Source organism: Diceros bicornis, chromosome 3 (assembly GCF_020826845.1).
Source record: "Diceros bicornis minor isolate mBicDic1 chromosome 3, mDicBic1.mat.cur, whole genome shotgun sequence".
Taxonomy (NCBI): domain Eukaryota; kingdom Metazoa; phylum Chordata; class Mammalia; order Perissodactyla; family Rhinocerotidae; genus Diceros; species Diceros bicornis.
Window position 1 is genome coordinate 10,371,701 of NC_080742.1, and position 21,207 is coordinate 10,392,907.

Here is a 21,207-nt window from a genome sequence, read left to right on the forward strand (position 1 = left end):
CACACATACATATAATATGTAGACATATATGTGTACTTTTATATACACACCTATGTGTATACACATGCATACATGTAGTATGTATATGTGCATGTCTTTACTTTTTATATACGTATACATCTGTATATGTACATATATGCGTGTAACATATGTGCATATGTGGCTGTATAAATACACATGCATGCAGTGTGGGTGCATATGTACTCTTTATATACATGTGTGTCTGTATATACACACACATGTAGTGTGTATGCATATATGTACATGTATATGTATTCTTTATATACACATATATGTGTCTGTATACACACACACTCACACACATATGCTTTTTGATCCATTATTTTCACTCCGTTTAATATATCCTGGGGAATAATTAAGGATATGAACAAAGATTTAGTAAAAATATTTATAACAGGAAATTATTAGAAACAAAACACCCATCAACCAATAGGGGATTCCTTAAGTTCTGGTTCCTGCGTTCAGAGGAATATTACCCAGTAATTTAAAACACTGCTGCTGGAGAGCATTTTCCTCCTCTCCTCCCAGCCCAGTGAGGTGCATGTCCACTCCCATCTGTACCAGGCTTCGCCACAGCGTGACTTGGGGGCCCTCTATCTAGAGGGGCACAACCAAATCTACATGAGGGATGTAGGCTTGGTTTTTGGAAGCCCCAGGTGACCCTGATGTCTCTCACTAGGTTGAAAATCACTGATGTAAAAATGTATTTGCTCCTACAGAAAGGTGTCTGGGATCTATTGATTGAACAAGCATACAGTATGATATCATTTTTGGAAAATATTTTGTATGCAAGGAAAAAAGTATGGAAGAACATATAGCAAGATATTAACCACTTTTCTCTGGGTGGTGGTACTATGGATAATAATTCCTTCATTTTGCCTGTCTGATTTTTCTATTTTTTTCAATAATGAGTACATATCAATTGTACAATTTAAAAATTTTTTCTAAGTAATAAGAATGAGCAAAAATAGGTTAAAATGAAAATATGCAAAGGAAATTATATTTGTTTCATATTTTTCCCACAAATGATCACATTCTGTGATTTCAAAAAATAGAAAACAAATATTTGCAAAAATTGAATACACTCTTATTTTTTAAGGAACTGGGTACTGTAGGTATTTTGTGTCCCTAAAGGGAACAGCCATCTGACAAATTTTCAAATCATTGAAAATCGATGGCAATTATTGATTCCATCAGTGACTGATTTTAATCTTTTTTTTTAACCTAGCAGAATTGAATTTAATCATTTCCTGATAAAAGAATGCAATTTCAACTGACCTTCTTTTTGCACCTTGGTGAGTATTAGTTGTCAAAATCCATTTTCTGCTTAAATTGAATTGTTCTCAAGTATTTAGTAGAAATAGTTTTTAAACATATCCGCCTCCTTTTTTCTATACTAATGTATATTTGTAAAGCTCATCTGTTGTAAAATTGTGTCAAGCCACTGGAAAATTCCACTCAAGCATGTTTAATATCCACACATAGCTACTTCTATCACTCTTTAATGGAATATTATCATTAGCAGATACATAAGTAAAGTAACATACTTAAAAAAGTAAAATACTTTCAGATTCTTAAATTTACATATATAATGCATTTTAATTAAAAAAATTTTTTTTTTAATTTTTAAAAGATCACTCTGCTTTGAATGTAGCATTTGTCCCAGTGATGAGGGCTCGTGGAGAATTATAGGCAACATTCCCTTGTCACAGTAAGCAGCAGCTCTGAGCTAAAAGGCTGAATTTTCCATGCCTCTGCTGTCTTTAATAAGCTGAGAATAATTTACGTTAGTCATAGAGAAGATATTTCCAACAATTACTCTCTTTGATCCTGACTTTGCTATATCTGTAACAGCCCTGCTTTTGGTTACTGAGCGCTAACTAAATTGCCTAGAATTTTCTGTTCAGAGATTCATGCTGAATTTCTTCACAGCAGCAAACTTTAAGAATCTCATCTTTTAATTTTGCAATTCCCAAACCTGAGGCAGTTTCCCGGTTATATTTGCCGGTAATGGAGGAAAGAACAGCTCTAGACAGTAAATGCTCATTTGTTCATTGAAAATTCTCTGCCTCAGAGAGGTGAGCCACAAGCCAGTGGGCGAGGAGAATTGTTATGCTGCCCCCCAGGACTCAGAAGCTGAGATCTGGCCTCAGATAGTCAGAGAAGAGTTGTTTTAATCTACATCTGCCTTAGGTGTTCTCTTCGGGACTAAACCAGTATTCAAAATCAAAAGCAACCCGTGAGAGCCTTCTCCCCAGCCGCTATACGGGATAACGTTACACCTTGCTAAGGTTCTAACCCACTCCACAGTTGGCAGAGAGTCCTCCTCAATCGGGAGACCCCTCTCTCAGGACAGAAGATCTTTGAAACTAAATTAGCTGCAGTAGATCAGAGAACCCCAGACCAAATCTTTAGGGTTGCTTGTGGTGGAGCTACCAACCAGCTGAATCCCACGTCATCAGCTTGTGCATGTCCTAGTTTGTAGTTGGTCCATAAGCATTTATATAAATACTGGAGCCTACTCAAACACTTTGTCTTGCATTCTCACTAAAGAACATAAGGAGAGGGGCCCGTTCCGTGGCATAGTGGTTAAGTGCGTGCGCTCTGCTGCTGGCGGCCTGGGTTCAGATCCCGGGCACACACCGATGCACTGCTTGTCAGGCCATGCTGTGGCGGCGTCCCATATAAAAGTGGAGGAAGATCGGCACGGATGTTAGCCTCGGGCCGGTCTTCCTCAGCAAAAAGAGGAGGATTGGCATGGATGTTAGCTCAGGGCTGATCTTCCTCACACACACATACACAAAAGACCATAAGGAGAAAAAAAATCATAAAACATGCATTGGCCCCAGGTTTTGGGAACTGGATGCAAAGTACAAACTTATCTAATGTACATTCTCTGTGCATTTTCTTACCCATAATAAATAATGTGTGTGAGCACATAAATGTGTCTGTGTTTACAGCCTCTAAAACTCTGAGTGAACTCTAAAGTATATGAAAACATTTCACTTGTTTAAGAAAATTATAACAATATACAAAATTACTAAGTAGAGAGATTATATAGTAATAGTTATTTCTACAAAATGATCCTTCACTTTATAGAAAATTTCCTGTGCATTTTCCTTAAATGACAAGATCTCCTAAATTCATTTTTAATAAGATTCTATTTCAAGTTGTATGTCATTTCTAAGGAATACATTGATTTTCTAAAGGCATAAACATCTTTATTTTCTGAATCAATTCCAACCTCTTACTAATGTGATAATCCTGCAGTTGAAGGCTTCAATCCAGGAAAAATGTTGCTGAGTCCATGTTTGGGCATGAGGCTTTAATTACTTATGTTTCTAGCCACTTTTTGCCAAGTATTTTCGACCAGAAGTTCCTATTTACAGTTGTAATATTACACAAATACTAGTTCGATTTCCCTAAGTTGCGGAATACTTTTATTTCTGAAAAGTACCATCTGATCAAAACAAGTTTGGCGAAGTCAGGTTATAAAAACATGTTTAATCTTTAGGCAACAATTCCAATAAAAGAATTCAGGATGGAACTTGTCTAAAGGAATAAATCCCTGGAAGGGAAGACTTAGTTAACCGACACGTGGCGTTATCAGAGATCTTATACCTGACCTTCTTTTAAAAAGCCTCTGTCTACTGGAGTCCAAACTTCTGATTAGTTATTTATCGTAGATGCCAATTCTAGGAAATAAAAGGAAATCTGGATTTGTTGGGTAAATAAAAGGAAAAATCCATGTTAACTAATCTAGGATCATTTATTATACAATGAAATAAAAACGAGATGCTGGAGCTAACTTTCTTCACATATCTACCTCAAAGAAAGAGAAAGAAATGTTGTGCCTTTGCTTTAGAATAATAATCTTTGCAATGAGATTGAGAATAGAAAATTCCCTGTTCAAACTGCCGCTTGGTAACCTGTGCGGAAGGAGGCATTGTGTTTCATATTCTTGGCTGTAGAACTATGATCTGTGTATGTTTAATGCCTGACAATAATCACAGAATGACCATGTTACTAGAACAGTTCATGTGGGGAATGTGTACATAAGGGAAAAAACATAATTTTTCAATCGTGTATATTTTTGGAGGGCAAGTTGAAGGAAAGAAATCCATTAAATGCAAAACAAGTCCATAAAAAATTCTTTCTTTGTATTTTTACAATTGAGAAAACTGAGGAGAAACCAAGCTTATTCCACAATATGGTGATTATTTTTCATTTTAGGCCCATCCCTCACACTCCCATCTGGGGCAATCAGGGCTTGGCATAAATTTTCATGTCTCAAGGGAAAAGTATATAAGAGCAGCTGAACAGGTCATGTGTGTATTATTTTAGAGTGTGGGATTTACTTGATTCACCATTTAGAAGCTGATGGGGTGATTTTGAGGGGAGAGAGAATTGTTTGGGTTTTTTTCACTTTCTATTTTGTGATAATTGCAGGTTTTCATGCAGTTGTAAGAAATAATACAGAAAGAATCCCATATACTCTTCACCCAATTTCCCCCAATGGTAACAGTATCACAACCAGGAAATTGACACTGAAATAGTCCACTGACCTCATTCAGATTTCACCAGTGTTACATGAACTCTTTTGTGTATGTGTGTGTCTGTATGTGTGTGTGTATTTAATTCTATGAAATTTTTATCACATGTATAGATTTGTGTGGCCATCACCATAGCTAACACACACAATAGTTCTGTTAACTCAAGGATTCCTAGTACTACCCCCTCATACCTGCACCCACTCCCTCCCTCCCTGCCTCCCTAACCCCTGACAATCACAAGGCTGTTCTCCATGTCTATAATTTTGTCATTCAAGAAATAGAATTACGCAGTATATAACCCTTTGAGATAGGCTTTTTTCACTCAGTGTAATTCCTTTGAGATTCATCCAGGTTGTTGTGTGTAGCTCCTTTTTATTGCTAAGTACTATTCCATGGTATGGAGGTACCATACTTTGCTTAACCACCATTCACCCATTGAAGGACATCTGAGTTGTTTCTAGTTTTTGGCTATTATAAATAAAGATGCTATGCACACTTATATACAGGTTTTTGTGTGAACATAAATTGTAATTTCTCTGGGATAAATACCTAAGAGTGCAACTGCTGGATTGAATGATAAGCACATGCTTAGTTTTATAAGAAACCACCATACTTTTCCCCAGAGTGGCTGCACCATTTTATATTCCCACCAGCAGTGTATGAGTGATCCAGGTTCTCCACATCCCCTCCCGCATCTGCATCTGGTGTTATCACTATTTTTCATTTTTGCCATCCTGATAGGCATGGAGTGATATCTCATTGTGGGTTTGATTTGCATTTCCCTGAGGGCAAATGTTGTTGAACATCTTCTCAGGTGCTTATTTGCCATCTGTATATCTTCTTCAGTGAAATGTCTTTCTTGTCACTTGCCATTTTCTAATTGGATTGTTTTTTTAATATTCAGTTTGAGAGCTCTTTACATATTCTAGATCAAGAGCTTTGTCACATATGTGATTTGCAATTATATTCCCCCAGTCTGTAGCTTGCCTTTTCACCTCTTCACAAGGTTTTCTCAGAACAAGTTTTTAATTTTGATGAGGTCCAATTTACCAATTTTTTCTATTATGGATCATGCTCTTGTTGCCAATTCTAAAAATTCCTCACCTAGCCCTAAGTTCCAAAGATTTTCTCCTATGTGTTATAGTTTTATAGCTGTATAGTTTTATATTTTACATTTAAGTCCATGATCCATTTTGTGTTAATATTTGTGTAAGGTGTAAGGTTCCGGTTACAGTTTATTTTTTTGCTTATGGATGTCCAATTGCTCCAGCACCGTTTCTTGAAAAGGCTATCCTTCCTCCATTGAATTGCCTTTGCAGCTCAAAAATCAGTTGGGCATATTTGTGTGGGTCGATTTGTGGATTCTCTATTCTGTTCCATTGATCTATGGGTCTATCCCTCCACCAATATTACACTCTTTTGTTTACTATAACTATATAGTAAGCCTTAATATCAGGTAGGGTGATTTTCAAAAGTGTTTTAGCTATTCTAGGTCCTGTGCCTTTCCATCCAGAGGCTATTGTATTTCTGCAAAACTGTCGTGTCTGTAATTTGAATTGCAATCAAGAGAAAAATAGTGCCTAGATTTTGGCCTTGAGAATCAAACAGAATTCTCACACTTTAATTGAATTTTAAAAGATACTATACTGTCTTGTTCAAATATACTTTTTAAAAAAAGAAATATAACTTTCTATAAATTCTATGAATGGCTATCAATGAAATATCACAGTGGACACACATTACACATGCATTTCACTTTATATGTGTGTTAACTTTAGATTAGGATTCAGTAAAATTCTACTTTGTTTTATTCAATCTTCCCAACAATAAACAAATCTATTAATATGATATGCATTACAAAAGTATAACTTTAACATAACAGAGCAAACCCTGCAGGCAAACCATGCAGGCAAGAAATAGTCCAGATTACCCTACCCACCCCAAATTCCCATATAGAGATTTAACAGTTATCTTAATTCAGAATTTAACATTTTAAAACAAATAGAATTTTAAAAATAGTTTTTAAACCTAGAGTTAAGGATATTATTTCAGAAAAGTAAAGTGGAGAATTGAGGTGACAATTGAGATAGGGGTGCCCTCGCAATGGTCTCACTTTTGACCAAATCCCTTCATGACAGATCTGTCAGATTACAGGTATCAAGGGCTAAGTGTGCTGTGTAGACTGGAACTCCATCTCTCCCTTTATCCCAAAGTGGCATGATTTGTTCCGTGGCGTATCTGAACCCAACAATCTAGGTTATAAAGGGAGTCAATTGAATTTACATATTTTAAGAGAAAGTTATTTCGTAAAGATTTCTGAAATTCTCCAATTGATTTTGTACAAGTTGGAACTACAGGTATAAAAGGCAGGATTAGGATTCTCCTTCCTTGTGTCTATGCATTAGTCTTCCTTATTTGCCCTAAAATGACACATAGAGAATTCCCAGTAAATAGAGGCTGTCTCAGATCAGGTTTCCTAGAAGCACAGCCTGAGACAGGGATTCGTGTGCAAGTGATTTATTGAGGGAGTGTTCTGAGGAGTAGAGAGTGAGGGAAGTGGAGCCAGGGTGTTGTCCCAGCTGCAGTCAGCCTTCAGCCTCCTCCTACGGAGAGGTTCTGAGCATAAATTGCACCACAGAGTTGATACCAGCCTGGGGCAATGGTGCCAGCCTTTTGAACTATGTATCCATCACTCACTGGCTACAGGCTGGTGCAGGTAAGGACATGAACATGGTATAACCCCCCAAGCTAAGAGATTTCCATCAGGTTGAGGGCACCAATAGCATCCATGGCCAGGGTCTTAATGATCAATAATAGAACTGATATTAAAAATAAACAGACTGTTAACTTTCCAACTTAACCAGTTGCTTCTTTAAGCTTCCTGCTACCCTTAGACTGCCTTCTATGTAGCTGTTTCTGTTGTGTTCAAGGGTTGCTCAGTTGCACGAAGGCTCAAGATGAATGCCGCAGGGATGCCTGTCATCCCACCACCGGCGATCTCCTGGTGGGCCGTAGCTCGCAGCTCACGGCTTGTTCTACCTGCGGGCTAGACAGAGCCCAGAAGTATTGCATCCTCAGCTACCTCGAGGTGAGTTGGTTCTTTGTTTACTTGTTGGGACATTATTCGATCAATGATGTAGATTTTTCCAAGTACCTCAGGGGCCATCCAGACAACACTAAAGAAGGAGACAATACTCCTTCCTGAACACCAGGAAACCTTGACTGATCAGAAAATATTTCTGATATTTCTTCATCTATTTCTTGTTACCTTTAGAATTAGACAGAAAGCCTTCTGGGTTCAGTCTTTGAAAGGAATTACTACAAAATGTATTGTTCTACTTGGCGGCCTTAGTGACGCCCATAGAGCAGATGTAATTGACTGGTTCAGTGAAGATCGAAGATCCCCCGGAGCCTCAAGGCCATTACGTGAACACGAGTACTCATTGTCCTGCCTTACACAGAGATAGAAGGGTTGGAGATCTTTGAATTGATTGTACACCAGCCTGACAATGCCTCTTAGAAACTGTCTTTCTAAAAACTATAAAATCTCAATGTGAACATATTTTTGTGCCTTTTTTCCCTCAAAGACCAGTTTTATAAAAGGACCAGTTGCTTTACAGTTTTTTTCTTCCCTGTGCTCTGGTTGCAGAAGGAGCATCCGAGGTCATCTGAGTATCATACCTGCTGAAAGCCCGAGACAATCACGTCAACACCTTAAATGAGAGGATGTGCAGGAAGGAAGCTGGACATTAGCCTAATGTTAGTGGCCCAGGTTTTTCCACGTATTGTTCATTTAAGGCAACTCCTGGAGCTCTCTGGGAAATGCTTTGTATTCTAATTGGTTTCTAGTAAAAGAGGATGATTATAAATAAGTGGAGACAATACCTGAGTGCTTAGCACTGTTCTAAGTTTGGGAAGTACTTGTATAAGAAAGCAAATTCTCTGCATGTGCAAGGAAATGACACTGTGAAAGTTTTGTTCAACTCGAGGTCAGGTGGGATGGATGGCCCTTCAAGTGACTTGATAAGTCCAGGTCCTCCAGACAAAGAAGTGGTTCTCAACTCTAATATTAGAAACTTTCCAACATGGGCACCACCCATCTTGTTCTTCAATCACTGGCATTTGCTTACTGTTTTCAGGAACCAACATACTCTGACAATAATTAGAAACTGGTGTTCCTGTATCTCAAAGTCACACCAACAAAAATAGAAGTAAATCAAACTTGAGAGGATTCTTTTGTCTAGAGAATCACAGAAATCTTAAAGATCTTAGAGCTGGAAAAAAAAATCTCAAAATATCTTCAGGCTGTCAAAGTATTACAGGTGGGGCTACAAGTACTCATCCACATAAACATCCATGCAGCACGGAGGATGGCTTTTTTCCATCCATATCTAACAAATTGCTACCAAGCAAAACATGGTCTTCAGAAGCTTCAAGTCAACACTGACCCACAGTATTACCTAAGCTGGGACTCCCACGTTTAGTCGCCATAACTCAACATCCTCTGTAGCCAGTCTCATCAAAGACTTTGCTTCTAAAATGTTTACAGAAAAAATGGCCCACAAGCCTTGAAATTAAACATTTTCCCTAATAATTTCCATAGTATTACTGGAAATACTTTGTTAAGTCTTGATATCTTTTGGCTGACTCGTAGGACTTCTGCTGCTAATTTTAGGACATGTCTGGTGCAAGCCTCCCCATATGCAGAATTGACCTAGCTTCCATTGTTCCTTAATTTCCAAAGGGTATTTTGTTTTCTTCAAGTATAAGGCTAATGGTGGCCAGTGAGTGTAAAAATATTACATGGATCTCTTGGAAGGCTGGTTTACTTTACAGACTCTAGCTGAAATAGTCATCAAAATCATCACGCATTCATTCAACAAATTTTATTGAACATCTACCACGTGCCAGACACTGTTCTAGGTAAGGAGGATACATCAATAAACAAAATAAAGTCCTCTCCCTCATTCAGCTTAAAGTCTAATGATGGAAACAGACAATAATCCAACAACTACGTAATATAGTTTCAAGTCATGATAAGGGCTTAGAAACGGTTATAAAGCGGGGTCAGGATAAAGCAGGGCAGAAGGCTCTAAGCGTGGGGAGGTGATGATATTTCACACAGGAGTCAAGGGAAGTCTCTCTGAGGTGATGGCATTTCAACAGACACCTGAAAGAAGGGAAGGAGCAAGAGATAAGAATATTTGGTGGGAAGGTGGGGGTAACAGAGAACAGCTTGTGTCAAGACTTGGAAGCAGGAGAGCTCTTGGTGAGCTTAAGGAAGAGGAAGAAGTGAGTATAGCTAGGAATGAGTGAATCAAGTGAAGACAAGTAGAGGAAAAGGCAAACAGGTGGCCCTGGTCAGATCGTGTAGGCCCTTGTAAGCCGTGGTCAGGACGTAAAATCAAACAATATTCACTGAATATCTGCCAGCACATTTGCTATCGTACGCAATTTCCGGCATGGAGGATTATAATAAACAGCCCCTGCCTCCTGGAAAGTTTGCAAACAAGTCTTCTCCAGAGTCCTGCAAGTATTAACCAGGAACGACTGTGCAGGCCATTGGCAGTCCTCTGGAAATTTTTGGAGATTATCCTTAGGAGTTTTAAGTAAGTACAGCTACAAGTGGATGCATTAAATTAAGCAAACTCAGAGGCTGATCTAGGCTGTTGTAACCTTTGAAAATCCATCTCAAGCAAAACTTGTTCCAATTCACTAATAAGACCTTCTAGTCTGCAAGATAAGAGGGTAGGCCTCTCTGTTGTGAAATTAACAAAAATCTTTTACAAAATCCACATGTGTGATGTAAAGATTTTGGTCATTGAAGCTTCTCTGCCAAAAACTGTCTGAGAGAGAAAGGATGATGGTTGCAGATAACCTAGTGGCCGATTGTTTCATTAATTTCTTGCCAAATATTCTTTTTTGTTGTTGTTGTTTTGTTTTGTGAGGAGATCAGCCCTGAGCTAACATCCGCCAATCCTCCTCTTTTTTTTTTTTTGCTGAGGAAGATAGCCCTGGGCTAACATCTGTGCCCATCTTCCTCCACTTTATATGGGACGCCGCCACAGCATGGCTTACCAAGCAGTGCATCGGTGCGCGCCCGGGATCCGAACCAGCGAACCCCTGGCCGCCGCAGCGAAGCGCGCGCACCCAACCGCTTGCGCCACCGGGCCGGCCCCCAAATATTCTTTTTTTGACTGAAGGAAGTAATTACAACTCAAAGAGTGTATCCTAATTATTTCTCTACAGTTTAAAATAACCTCTAGATCATCTGCTTCTTGTATCAGAAAAAAAATAGTTCCATATAAATTTGCATTTTTGCCCCAAATGTATAAATTTATAAAATTTCTAGGCCATATTTTAATTTCATTTGTTATTGTGTTTAAGCACCTATTGATGGAAAATTTGATGTCTTGTTATTTCCTCTGCTTTTTATTTTTAGCCAGATTGAAAGACAAGTATAGTAAGTACAGCTTGTTTTTAAATTCAGATCAACAATAAGTAATTACAATTCTTTATTTTTAATTTTAATGATGGTGTTTTCCAGGGGGAACAAAAATGCTTCATCTGCGACTCCAGATTTCCATATGATCTGTACACCCAACCCAACAGCCATACCATTGAGAATGTAATTACAAGTTTTGAACCAGATAGAGAAAAGAAATGGTGGCAATCTGAGAACGGTATGCTTAAGTTCCTTTCCAATTTTTTATTTCTTCATATTTTTAATAAGACATCTTTCTGTATGATTTTAATAATGTCACAGCAATAAATTATATTGGAATGGAACTGTATCCACCAAGAATGTAGAGCCCTGTCTAGGAACAAAATTTATTTTCATTTTAAGAAAGATTATTTTCCTCTAGAGAAATCAAAGTGTATTTTAAGCACCTAACTCAGAATGTTTCACTCTTTCCACGTGGAGAAAGAAAATATCTCTGCATCCTTTTGTTCTTTGTAAAAAAAATGAGGAAGTTTATGAGGTGTTGGTAAATTAAGCCTAATATAAAACACACTGATATAAACGAATCAATACGCCAGGGGAAGTCTGAGAGATAACAGCATGTGCTTTCTCCTTCTTCAACACATGAAGGGAGAGAGAAAAAGGACATTTCATCTCTTGCTGGAAGCCAAAGATTTTAACGTAAGAATTGAATTGAAAGGATAGTTGGCTACGGACTGCAGTGCTTTCCTTCCTGGATTTATGCCCTTCTCTGTTCATGAGCAATTGTGATATTGAGCCTCACACTGGCCCTGACCATGCGTATTCTCTGGATGCCCACTGGAAGTTGTACCTGATCCGTGATTCTTCAAGTCCCACCCTAGCCTTGGGCCTTATGTGCTTAAATCAGTGTTAGCTGGCTCACTCACGACAGCACCTCTTCAACACTGGACTGGAATCCTTAACCTCCACAAAATGATTCCATTTTTCTCATCTCTATATGTTGCACTTTGGGTTAAAATCCCTCTATTCTCTTCAGACACCAAAACAATTTCCCTTAGGGGACCCTAGACCATTAGAGAGGAGTGCAGGGGTAATCATAATATATAAGCTCATTTAGGGCAAGCATAACATGAGGCTGTTTTTCTATAACATCCATTGGACAAGTATATGATCGGTGTCTACTAAACGCCCATTCATTTTGGATCCTAATTATTGATCTCTAGTTGGACTCTCCCTAATGAAGGTGAGGCGGTTTTTACTGCAGTCACCTGTCTTCATTGATGAATGGTGCCGTTTTTGCTTACCAGCTGTTTTGACCCGCATGTCCAACATTTGCTCCACATCTCCTCACAGGAGGAATGCCCCTCTCTCAAAGCTGGTTACATAGAACAAGGGTTCTCAACCAAGAACTTTAGAGAGGGGAAAGGAGATCTCCTTTCTAGAAAAGGTTTGGAGCCCTTGACACAGAGCCTGGAATGTGGCTGCCCTCTCAGCAGCAAACCCTTCCCCAAACCATTAACCCTAGAACTCTAAGCTGAACCCCAATTGACTGCAGTCCAGCCGCTCTTCTCTGGAGCTGTGCTGTCCAGTATTGTAGCCCCCAGCCACATGTGGCTACTGAGAACTAAAAACATGGCCAATCCAAATTGAGATATACTATAAGTGTAAGAACATCCCAGATTTCTAAGACTTAGTTTGGGGAAAAAAATGTATAATAAAATATTACTAAGTTTTAAAATATTAATTACATGCTGAAATAATATTTTTCGTATATTGAGTTAAATATATTAAAAATAATTTCACCTGATTCTTTTTACTTTTTGAAATGTGACTGCTAGAAAAACTTAAATTACACGTGTGACTCATATTACAGTAGTCCCCCTTTCACCGCAGTTCGGCTTACCCGGGGTCAACTGTGGTCCAAATATATTAAGTGGAAAATTCCAATAAAAATAATTTGTAAGTTTTAAATTACACGCCTTTCTGAGTAGCATGATGAGATCTCGCGCTGTCCCTCTCCCTCTCGCCTAGGACATGAATCATGCCTTTGTCCAACGTATCCATGCGGTGTATGCTACCTGCCTGTGGGTCACTAGGTAGCCATCTCGGTTATCAGATGACTGTTGTTTTATCACAGTGCTTGTGTTCAAGTAACCCATATTTTACTTAATATTGGCCCCAAAGTGCAAGAGTAGTGATGCTGGCAATTCAGATATGCCAAAGAAAAGCCGTGAAGTGCTTCCTTTAAGTGAAAAGATGCAAGTTCTCGGCTTAATTAGGAAAGAAGAAAAATTGTATGCTGAGGTTGCTAAGATCTACAGTAACTTTTATTACAGTATATTCTTATAATTGTTCTATTTTATTATTAGTTATTGTTAATCTCTTACTGTGCCTAATTTATAAATTAAACTTTATCATAGGTATGTATGTATAGGGAAAAACATAGTACATGTAGAGTTTGGTACTATCCATGGTCTCAGGCAGCCACTAGGTGTCTTGGAACATATCCCCTGTGGGAAAGAGGGGACTACTGTGTATTTCTATTGGGCAGTGCCACTCTAGAGAGGTCAAGGCTTCCATTGTGTCCACATTGGGGCTGATGCTCCATGTCCATCCTAGAGACGGATGGCAGCTAACCATCTCAGTGCCAAGGCCTGGCCAGGATACTTTCTGTCTTCTCTTCAACCCCAGTGGAGCCCACAGACCCTCATTCCAAGGGGAATATTTCAAGCTGTGTTTTATGCTAAGTGACAATAAAACTCTAGTTCAAATGATTGTTAGCAGCTATGCAAAGAAAAGAGCCTGTCAATCGTTATCATAGTCTGGCTTGCTAGCTTACATTCATGTGTAGTCAGGATTTGAGTTTAAGGAAGTACGCCTTCTCTTGCCACCTATGGGAATGTCTTGCAACTCCCTTGGTGGTATGTAATACTGCCACACAGTGGCCATGTGCATTGCCACCAAAACATGGATGTGGGCATAGTCAGGGTAAAACTTATATTGCTCTCACATAGACCTCCTCCTGGGCGTGGAATGGAATGGGACACCACTCCAATAGACTAGGAAAAAGTGTTGATCACCAGCCATGTGATTTCAAAGGGTTTTATTATAGACACGCCACAGCGACGGATTAACACAATAAACAAGTGTCTCTCAAAATCACTGATTTTCTTCTTTCTGGATTTTTCTTTAGGTCTGGATCATGTCAGCATCAGATTGGACCTAGAGGCATTATTTCAGTTCAGCCACCTTATTCTGACCTTTAAGGTACAGATGTGTAGGCTTGCTGTCTGCTTTACCTACTTACCAAATGCTGAGCCTACCTGGAATTTCGCTTCCTTGCAGAGAACAAAAACTGTGTAAACGTGGATTCAAGCTTTGTCATCTGGGTTTTCATTCTTAAATGAAAAAAAAAATACCACTTCTCATTAATTAATAACTTATATGGTTAACCAAAAAAAAAAAAAATCCTGGAAGATACAGCAAAACGGAAAACTCTAAGCACCAGGGTGGTAAGAGACACAAGAACTAGAAAGATAACTTTCAGGAGAAAAGAGCAGGAACTGGAAATTATTTTGAAAAATATGGAAAGTTTCAAGCAAGAGAGGAAGAAAAATTAAAAAGTCTTTACTAAGGTTAGTTATACGCCAGAGAAAATCCTGTGCTATAGTCATTCTTTAATCATTTATCAGAATTCTGATTTTGATCGCAGGCCTGGCGCTAAGTTTTGGTAATAAAAATGAATATAAAATAGAAAGTCGTAAAAATGAGAAAAAACCCACCAGTCTTGGCCTTCAAAGAGCTCAGTCTAGTTAGGGATACAAACATATATAGAAATTTAAAATTATAATACAAAGTGGTAAGTGTAGAAATAGAAGTATAATTAGAATTAGACATATAATTAGATAAGTTGTAGAAATGGGCATATAGTTAGGGGAGTTTATTGGTGAAACTAAATCTGCTCTGCAGAATTAGGGTAAACTTCATGGTGGATTTTGAAGGATGTATAAGAGTTTGCCAGAGGAAAAGCATTCTAGGCAAAGAAAACCACAAGCAAATTGCTGTACATTATCAATTACATTGGCTTTTTAAAAATTTATATGCCATTTTTCTTCAATTAATAATTCACACAGCTATAAACATTTTAAAAATGGAATTAGATTCTAGGGCAAAGTATGTGCTCATAAATACTTGTCACTTATTGGGAAGAGATTTCAGTGTGTTCATTGTATAATAGATTTTAAAAGCTACAAATAAAGTTTGAAAAAATGCAACTAGAAAATATAAATATTCAACCTGAAGTGGGTAATAAAATCCACCTTTGTGAAACATCACAAGTTTAACTCCTTTTTTCATAGACTTTTCGGCCTGCTGCAATGTTAGTTGAATGCTCCACAGACCATGGACACACCTGGAAAGTGTTCAGATATTTTGCAAAGGATTGTGCTACTTCCTTCCCCAGCATCACACCTGGCCAGGCCCAGGGAGTGGGAGACCTCGTTTGTGACTCCAAATATTCGGACATCGAACCCTCAACTGGTGGTGAGGTAGCATGTCCTTTCTTGGATTTCATTGCTTTAAATTAAACCTTTTCTGTTAGTGTGGTTAATTTAGATGAAAATAATTAGGTAGTGTTTACAGAAATATAATTTAAGCTGTTGGTTTTTTAAGAATGAAAGTATCTAAATTGAAATGAGTCCTGAATTCATCTCAAATTCAGATAAATAATAAATACCTTATAAGAAATAATCCTGTACAAGAGTGCTCAGCTGAAGGTGAATGGGGGCTAGAATCGAGGATGGGCATTGGGCATGGGCACCAGAGGAAGGAATATCTGTTTCTAACCCTTGCAAAGGAGCCATCTAGGCTAGCAGCAGCCCTGGATTAGTTGTCTCACCTCCACGCTCTGTAAACCACCAGCCAGGTGGAATCTGCCAGGAACATCCCTCTGAGCAGAGCTGGTGACTGGCAGAGAGTCACTGTAGGAGTGAGGTTGGGAAGTATTATCTTATCAGGTAGAATAAAAAGAATTGGTGGTAGCAGGCAGCTCCAGAATTCCCTGCCAGATCTAAATTGATGACGACTTGCTGAACTGTGACCTCATCACTCCACCCCAACCCAGAGCAGGAACCCTTTTCACCAATGGTATCACCACTTCTGCCCATATGGACCAATAGTGCATAAAGACCCAGAATGACTGGTTAATAACTTTCACTCATTTTCATTCTTGGTACTCTTATTCATGAGAACCCAAATCATAACCCAGTGAGAACCCAAATGAACCCAAGAAGGCAATGGCTCAGCCTTCTTGTGAGGTCCGGGTCTCTTCTTTAGAAATATATTTAACAATGATGTTTTTGGGTAAAATACTATAAATTTACCCACATTTGTTTTACAGGTTGTTTTAAAAGTTTTGGATCCCAGCTTTGAAATAGAAGACCCTTACAGCCCCTATATCCAGGGTATGAATGGCTTTATATTTTTTACACCAATTCCTTTTCTAAAATTTCATGTTAGGAGTAATCCTTGTCATTGCATTTCTACAGTACACTAAGGGGATGTCAGTCAAGGAGGGCTCCTTGCACCCATGCAACCTAAATGCACTTTGATTTCTTATTTTCATTATTTTCCTTTCTCTAGACCTTGTGACATTAACAAACCTGAGGATAAACTTTACCAAACTCCATACCCTTGGAGATACTTTGCTTGGAAGGAGGCAAAATGATTCCCTTGATAAATACTACTATGCTCTGTATGAGATGGTGGTTCCGGGAAGCTCTTTTTGCAATGGCCATGCTAGTGAATGTGGCCCAATGCAGATGGTGCAGGGAGGTGTTTTCAGCCCTCCGGGAATGGTGAGTTACTAATCCAGATGGGCAGTTGGCTCTCCTTCCTTTCCTTCACTGTCCTGGTGCTGAATGTAGCCCAGATTCTCTATGTGGGATCAACAATTGGAGTGGCAGCTTTGTGTTGGCACAGGTATCATTCAACCTGGCCCAATAGGCCACCTGGGGGGCCTTTGATTCCCTGGCCAGAGGTTCTTGCGAATTCTGCCACATAATGAACTAATGAGCAGGATTTATAATTTATGATTTCAAGATATATAATTTATAATTTATGATTTCAAGATAGCCCATCTTTCTCTCTTTTTGTTTATTTGTTTTAGTGGGGAAGAACCATAATTTCATACGCATTCTCTCACAAAAATTTTTTGAAGGGCTATTGTGTGTGAGAGCCTGTATTCAGTGCCAAGGTGCTTGGGTCATATCTGATAACGGAAAAACGTTCATTCCAAGGAACATTCTTACACTGTGAATGACCATGTCTTCGTACTGCAGATCTCTTCCATTCTTGGCACTAGTCTTAAAAGAGTGATGTAGTAGAAGAATTGTTTTTTTATGCAGAGTCCCGGGGGTGCGTCTACTAAGTAATTTTAAACCATTGGTCATAATCAGACAACGCTTCATGTTGAGGCTCTTTTACCTTCCCACTCAGCCACCCCTATGTTTCACTGGAAATAGACCTTCTCCTTTTGAAGTTGGATATTTAAGGCATTTTGTGAAAAACCAAGAGAATCATACACCTTTTCCCAGTTTCTTTCTGTTTTCTAATTCCCTCTTTTCCCTTATGATCCTAAACCACCCTATACACACACACACACACACACTCACACGCACGCGCGTGCACTCCCCATCCTGTCCCTCATTTTGCTGAGGGCTGCAATGTGTTGCCCTGAAACCAGAAGTCAGAAATGCCAAAAAACTTATTGCAAATGTTCACTGAACATCTTAAATTTTAAAAAACTTAAAAGCTTGTTAAGCAAATAATGAAAGAGAATTAAGGCTGGTATTGTAACTAACGTGAGTAACTAAGACCCAGAGAGGCCTCCTAGCCTGAGATTTCATTTTCCATTTAAAGAAGCCCAACGTCCTCAAAGATAAGCCCTCTTATACCACTGTTCATTTATCACACAATGCAGGTTCACGGTCGGTGTGTCTGTCAGCACGATACAGATGGCCCCAACTGCGAGAGGTGCAAGGACTTCTTCCAAGACGCTCCATGGAGGCCAGCTGCAGGCCACCAGGACAGCCCTTGCAGGGGTGGGTGGCCATACGTCCTCAGCATAGACTGAACATGCTCTGCATTTCCTCATTTTGAAGAACATTTAGTTCACTTCTGAGGGGCTACAGGCAACAGGGTAGTGAATCCGTGGCTTCCAGCTTTGGTTGTGTGATATCCTACTATCCCCATTATCTCACATAGAATCACCAACTTCTCAAACCCTCACACTGGAAATTAACATTAATTTAAAAAATGAGACAATGTATATCTTGTGTGGCCCCTTTCCAGAGGAGGTCGGGGCCCCGTGATGGTAAAATCACTCCAGGAATTTGAACACTCGATTTGGTACACAGATCCCTACTATTTCCCTGAGTAATCATACATTCCATGAACGTGACCTTAAACCCATATGTCAGATAACAGGAGAAATGGGGTCTAGAATAGAGTCAGACAGGCTGTTGTAATTTTATAAAATAGTTTGCCTAATAAGGTGGGGGGAGCGGGTTGTAATGTGTAATGTTTGCTGCCTCTGAATTTTGATGAACTTCCAAACAAACTTGTTACTCAGTTTCTTTTCTCAGACTCCGGAAAAATAGGATCTGGGGGAATGAGAGGTCACTAGAAGGGCTCTTATGAAGAAGCCCCATCGTTTTACAAGACCCAGCAAAATGCAGCCTGAGCTTATGATGTTTACAGGGAAAAACCCACAAGACGAACAGCAGAGACATTACCACCACGACAAACAAATTCCTCCAGACAGACTGCCCTTCCCTCTCGTGCTCTGAGAAAGGAGGCTGGTGGGGCCCGGCTCTCACATCTTCTCTGAGAATCCCCATACCTACAGAACATGCGAGCAAAAAATTCATATTTACAAAGAATAAGTCAGTGAAAGTACTCTTCACTGAACGACAACAAAAATATTACGTTCTAGGGTTTCCAGATCACCCAAATGATTTACTTTTGTTTACTTTATTTAAAAAAAAAAAAAACCTAAATGTTAAACGTTTCGGCAGGAGCACATTTTATAGAGAGTATATGAGCAGAATCAGAATACTAGAAAGATCCTTTGAAAGCACCTGTTTTAACCCTTTGTGTACTTGGTGTATCTATAAAAAGAAGTCAGGGCGGCTGAAGAAAGTGCAGGAAGGGGGAAGGCAGTGATTAGCTGGTGGAACACCGGGCCGTCATGCCGGAGACCATGGCGAACCTGGCGTAACTCCTCTCCCTTCTCAGCTTGCAGCTGTAACAGCCACTCTGGCCGCTGTCACTTCGACGGACCGTTTACCTGGCGAGTGGCGGCCTCAGCGGGGGAGTGTGTGAAGATTGCCAGCACAACACCGAGGGGCAACATTGCCATCGCTGCAAACCTCTTTTCTACAGGGACCCCCTGAAGGCCATCTCGGATCCTTACGCGTGCGTTCATGAGTCCCCAGCCCCTGACTCGATCCTTTCCACTTCTTTGAGCAAATGCTGATGGAGCGGGTCTCACCTGGGCTGCCAGTCCCCGCTCGGCTTAGCAGCATCTCCACACTGCCCTATTTTGGGGAGTGGGCAATTGCAAAAACACTTCAGCTCTAAGAGCTTTTCTTTCTCCAAACAAGTTGGCCAGATAATCCAGATCCATCCCGGTAGTCTTGCGGCAGTGAATGAGACAGGTGAATCAGGAAACTGCTCTGGATTCAAACAGGAGGGGGCGGAGGGTTTCAGAAGATGCTGAGGCGGCAGACACCTTGAGCGTCCTGGAGATCAGCTCAGGGAAGTGGCTAACGGTGAAACTGGCTACAACATTGGACTGGCTGTAGACGCTTCAATTTTGCTGTGAAGACCATGAGCTATTACCTATTACTATTGTTTAAGGTAGTAAATCTTTTAAAAGCTTTCATTTTATCCTTATTCTCAACTTTTTTTAATGGAATATTTCACACATTTACAAAATAATAGAGAATAATATAATAAACACCCTCATGCCCACCAGCAGCTTTGTCAAAACGTAACATCTTACCCCATCACCTGCAGGACTTGAAGAAAACCCTACAGGCTGTTGATGGCCCAGGTGCACCTCTGTCCGGTTCGTCCACCCTCTTCCTAGGGATAAACTCTTATGTATTTGTTTTTACACGTTCACCCGTTTTTATCTACAAACAATGTATGTTGGCATGTTTTCAAGCTTTAGATAAATGATATGCTGCGTGTATCCTTGAGCATTTAGTTCAACGTTATATTTTTGATATTTGTCCAAATCAGGTAGCCCTAGTTCTCCAATTTTAATTTCTGTATAGAATTCTTCCTTCCTATAAATATGGCAAAATCTAGTTGTCCAGTTTTCTTTTGATGCTTCGATAAACATTCTTGTATATGTGTCCTTGTGCATATGCACAAAGATTGTCACTAAGAGTCCTACCTAGGAGTGGAATTACTGGGCCATAGAGTATGAACTTCTTCAAATTGATTAGATAATACTGAATTGTCCCCTAAGTGGGTGGACCAATTGACACTCACACCAACAATGTATAAGAATTCCTATTGCTCTCTATCCTGGCCAACATTTGGTTTTGTCACATTTTAACTTTTCTGATGAAATAGTATCTCATTATTATTTTAATTTGCATTGCCCTGCAGGAATGAGATTAGAGTGAGGCAACCAAAGCACTGAGGTCCCAAAATTTACGGAAGCATTCACGCTTGGAGTCATGGAAGTGCAGGGTTGACACTTGCCACTTGCACTAACCTGACAGTGAGTGCCTCCTTAAATTTTGTATGCTAGGCACCTTGCTCTAGTCCCAGCACTGCTGTAGACTGTTGCACAGATAAACACTCCAACCTGATTTGAAATACCCAGTGCTGGTTACTGGATCTGAGATCTTATTGTACTTGCAAACTAACAAGTTAGCTTGTTATTGTTCCATGGGTGCTGGCGGAAGACATGAAACTCCTGGGTCAAAGACAAAAGACTTTATTACTCTTGGCACAGCAAGAAACAGGATGTTTGTATTGATGTGAGTTCCCCTGTCCCAAGCTCCAAGTCCCATAGGGCAACTCAAAGGATACCGGGTGGATCCTGCACACCTACTGAGTTTATGTCACAGCCAAGGAACACTGGGCTTGAAGGAGTCATTGCTTTTACAG

At 39.6% G+C, this 21,207-nt stretch overlaps 1 protein-coding gene across 1 annotated transcript in view; it reads left to right on the forward strand.

Annotated features, from left to right (window-relative positions):
* Window positions 1-1,256: 1,256 nt before the first annotated feature.
* The window catches only part of LAMB4 (laminin subunit beta 4), a 107,440-nt gene continuing 87,489 nt past the window's right edge, over window positions 1,257-21,207 (forward strand). Inside the window, 10 exon segments of the mRNA XM_058523144.1 lie at window positions 1,257-1,316; window positions 7,505-7,662; window positions 11,122-11,257; window positions 14,213-14,286; window positions 15,378-15,566; window positions 16,418-16,481; window positions 16,660-16,874; window positions 17,999-18,119; window positions 19,315-19,353; window positions 19,356-19,502. Coding sequence (XP_058379127.1) covers window positions 1,283-1,316; window positions 7,505-7,662; window positions 11,122-11,257; window positions 14,213-14,286; window positions 15,378-15,566; window positions 16,418-16,481; window positions 16,660-16,874; window positions 17,999-18,119; window positions 19,315-19,353; window positions 19,356-19,502 — 1,177 coding nt within the window. The 5' untranslated portion in view covers window positions 1,257-1,282.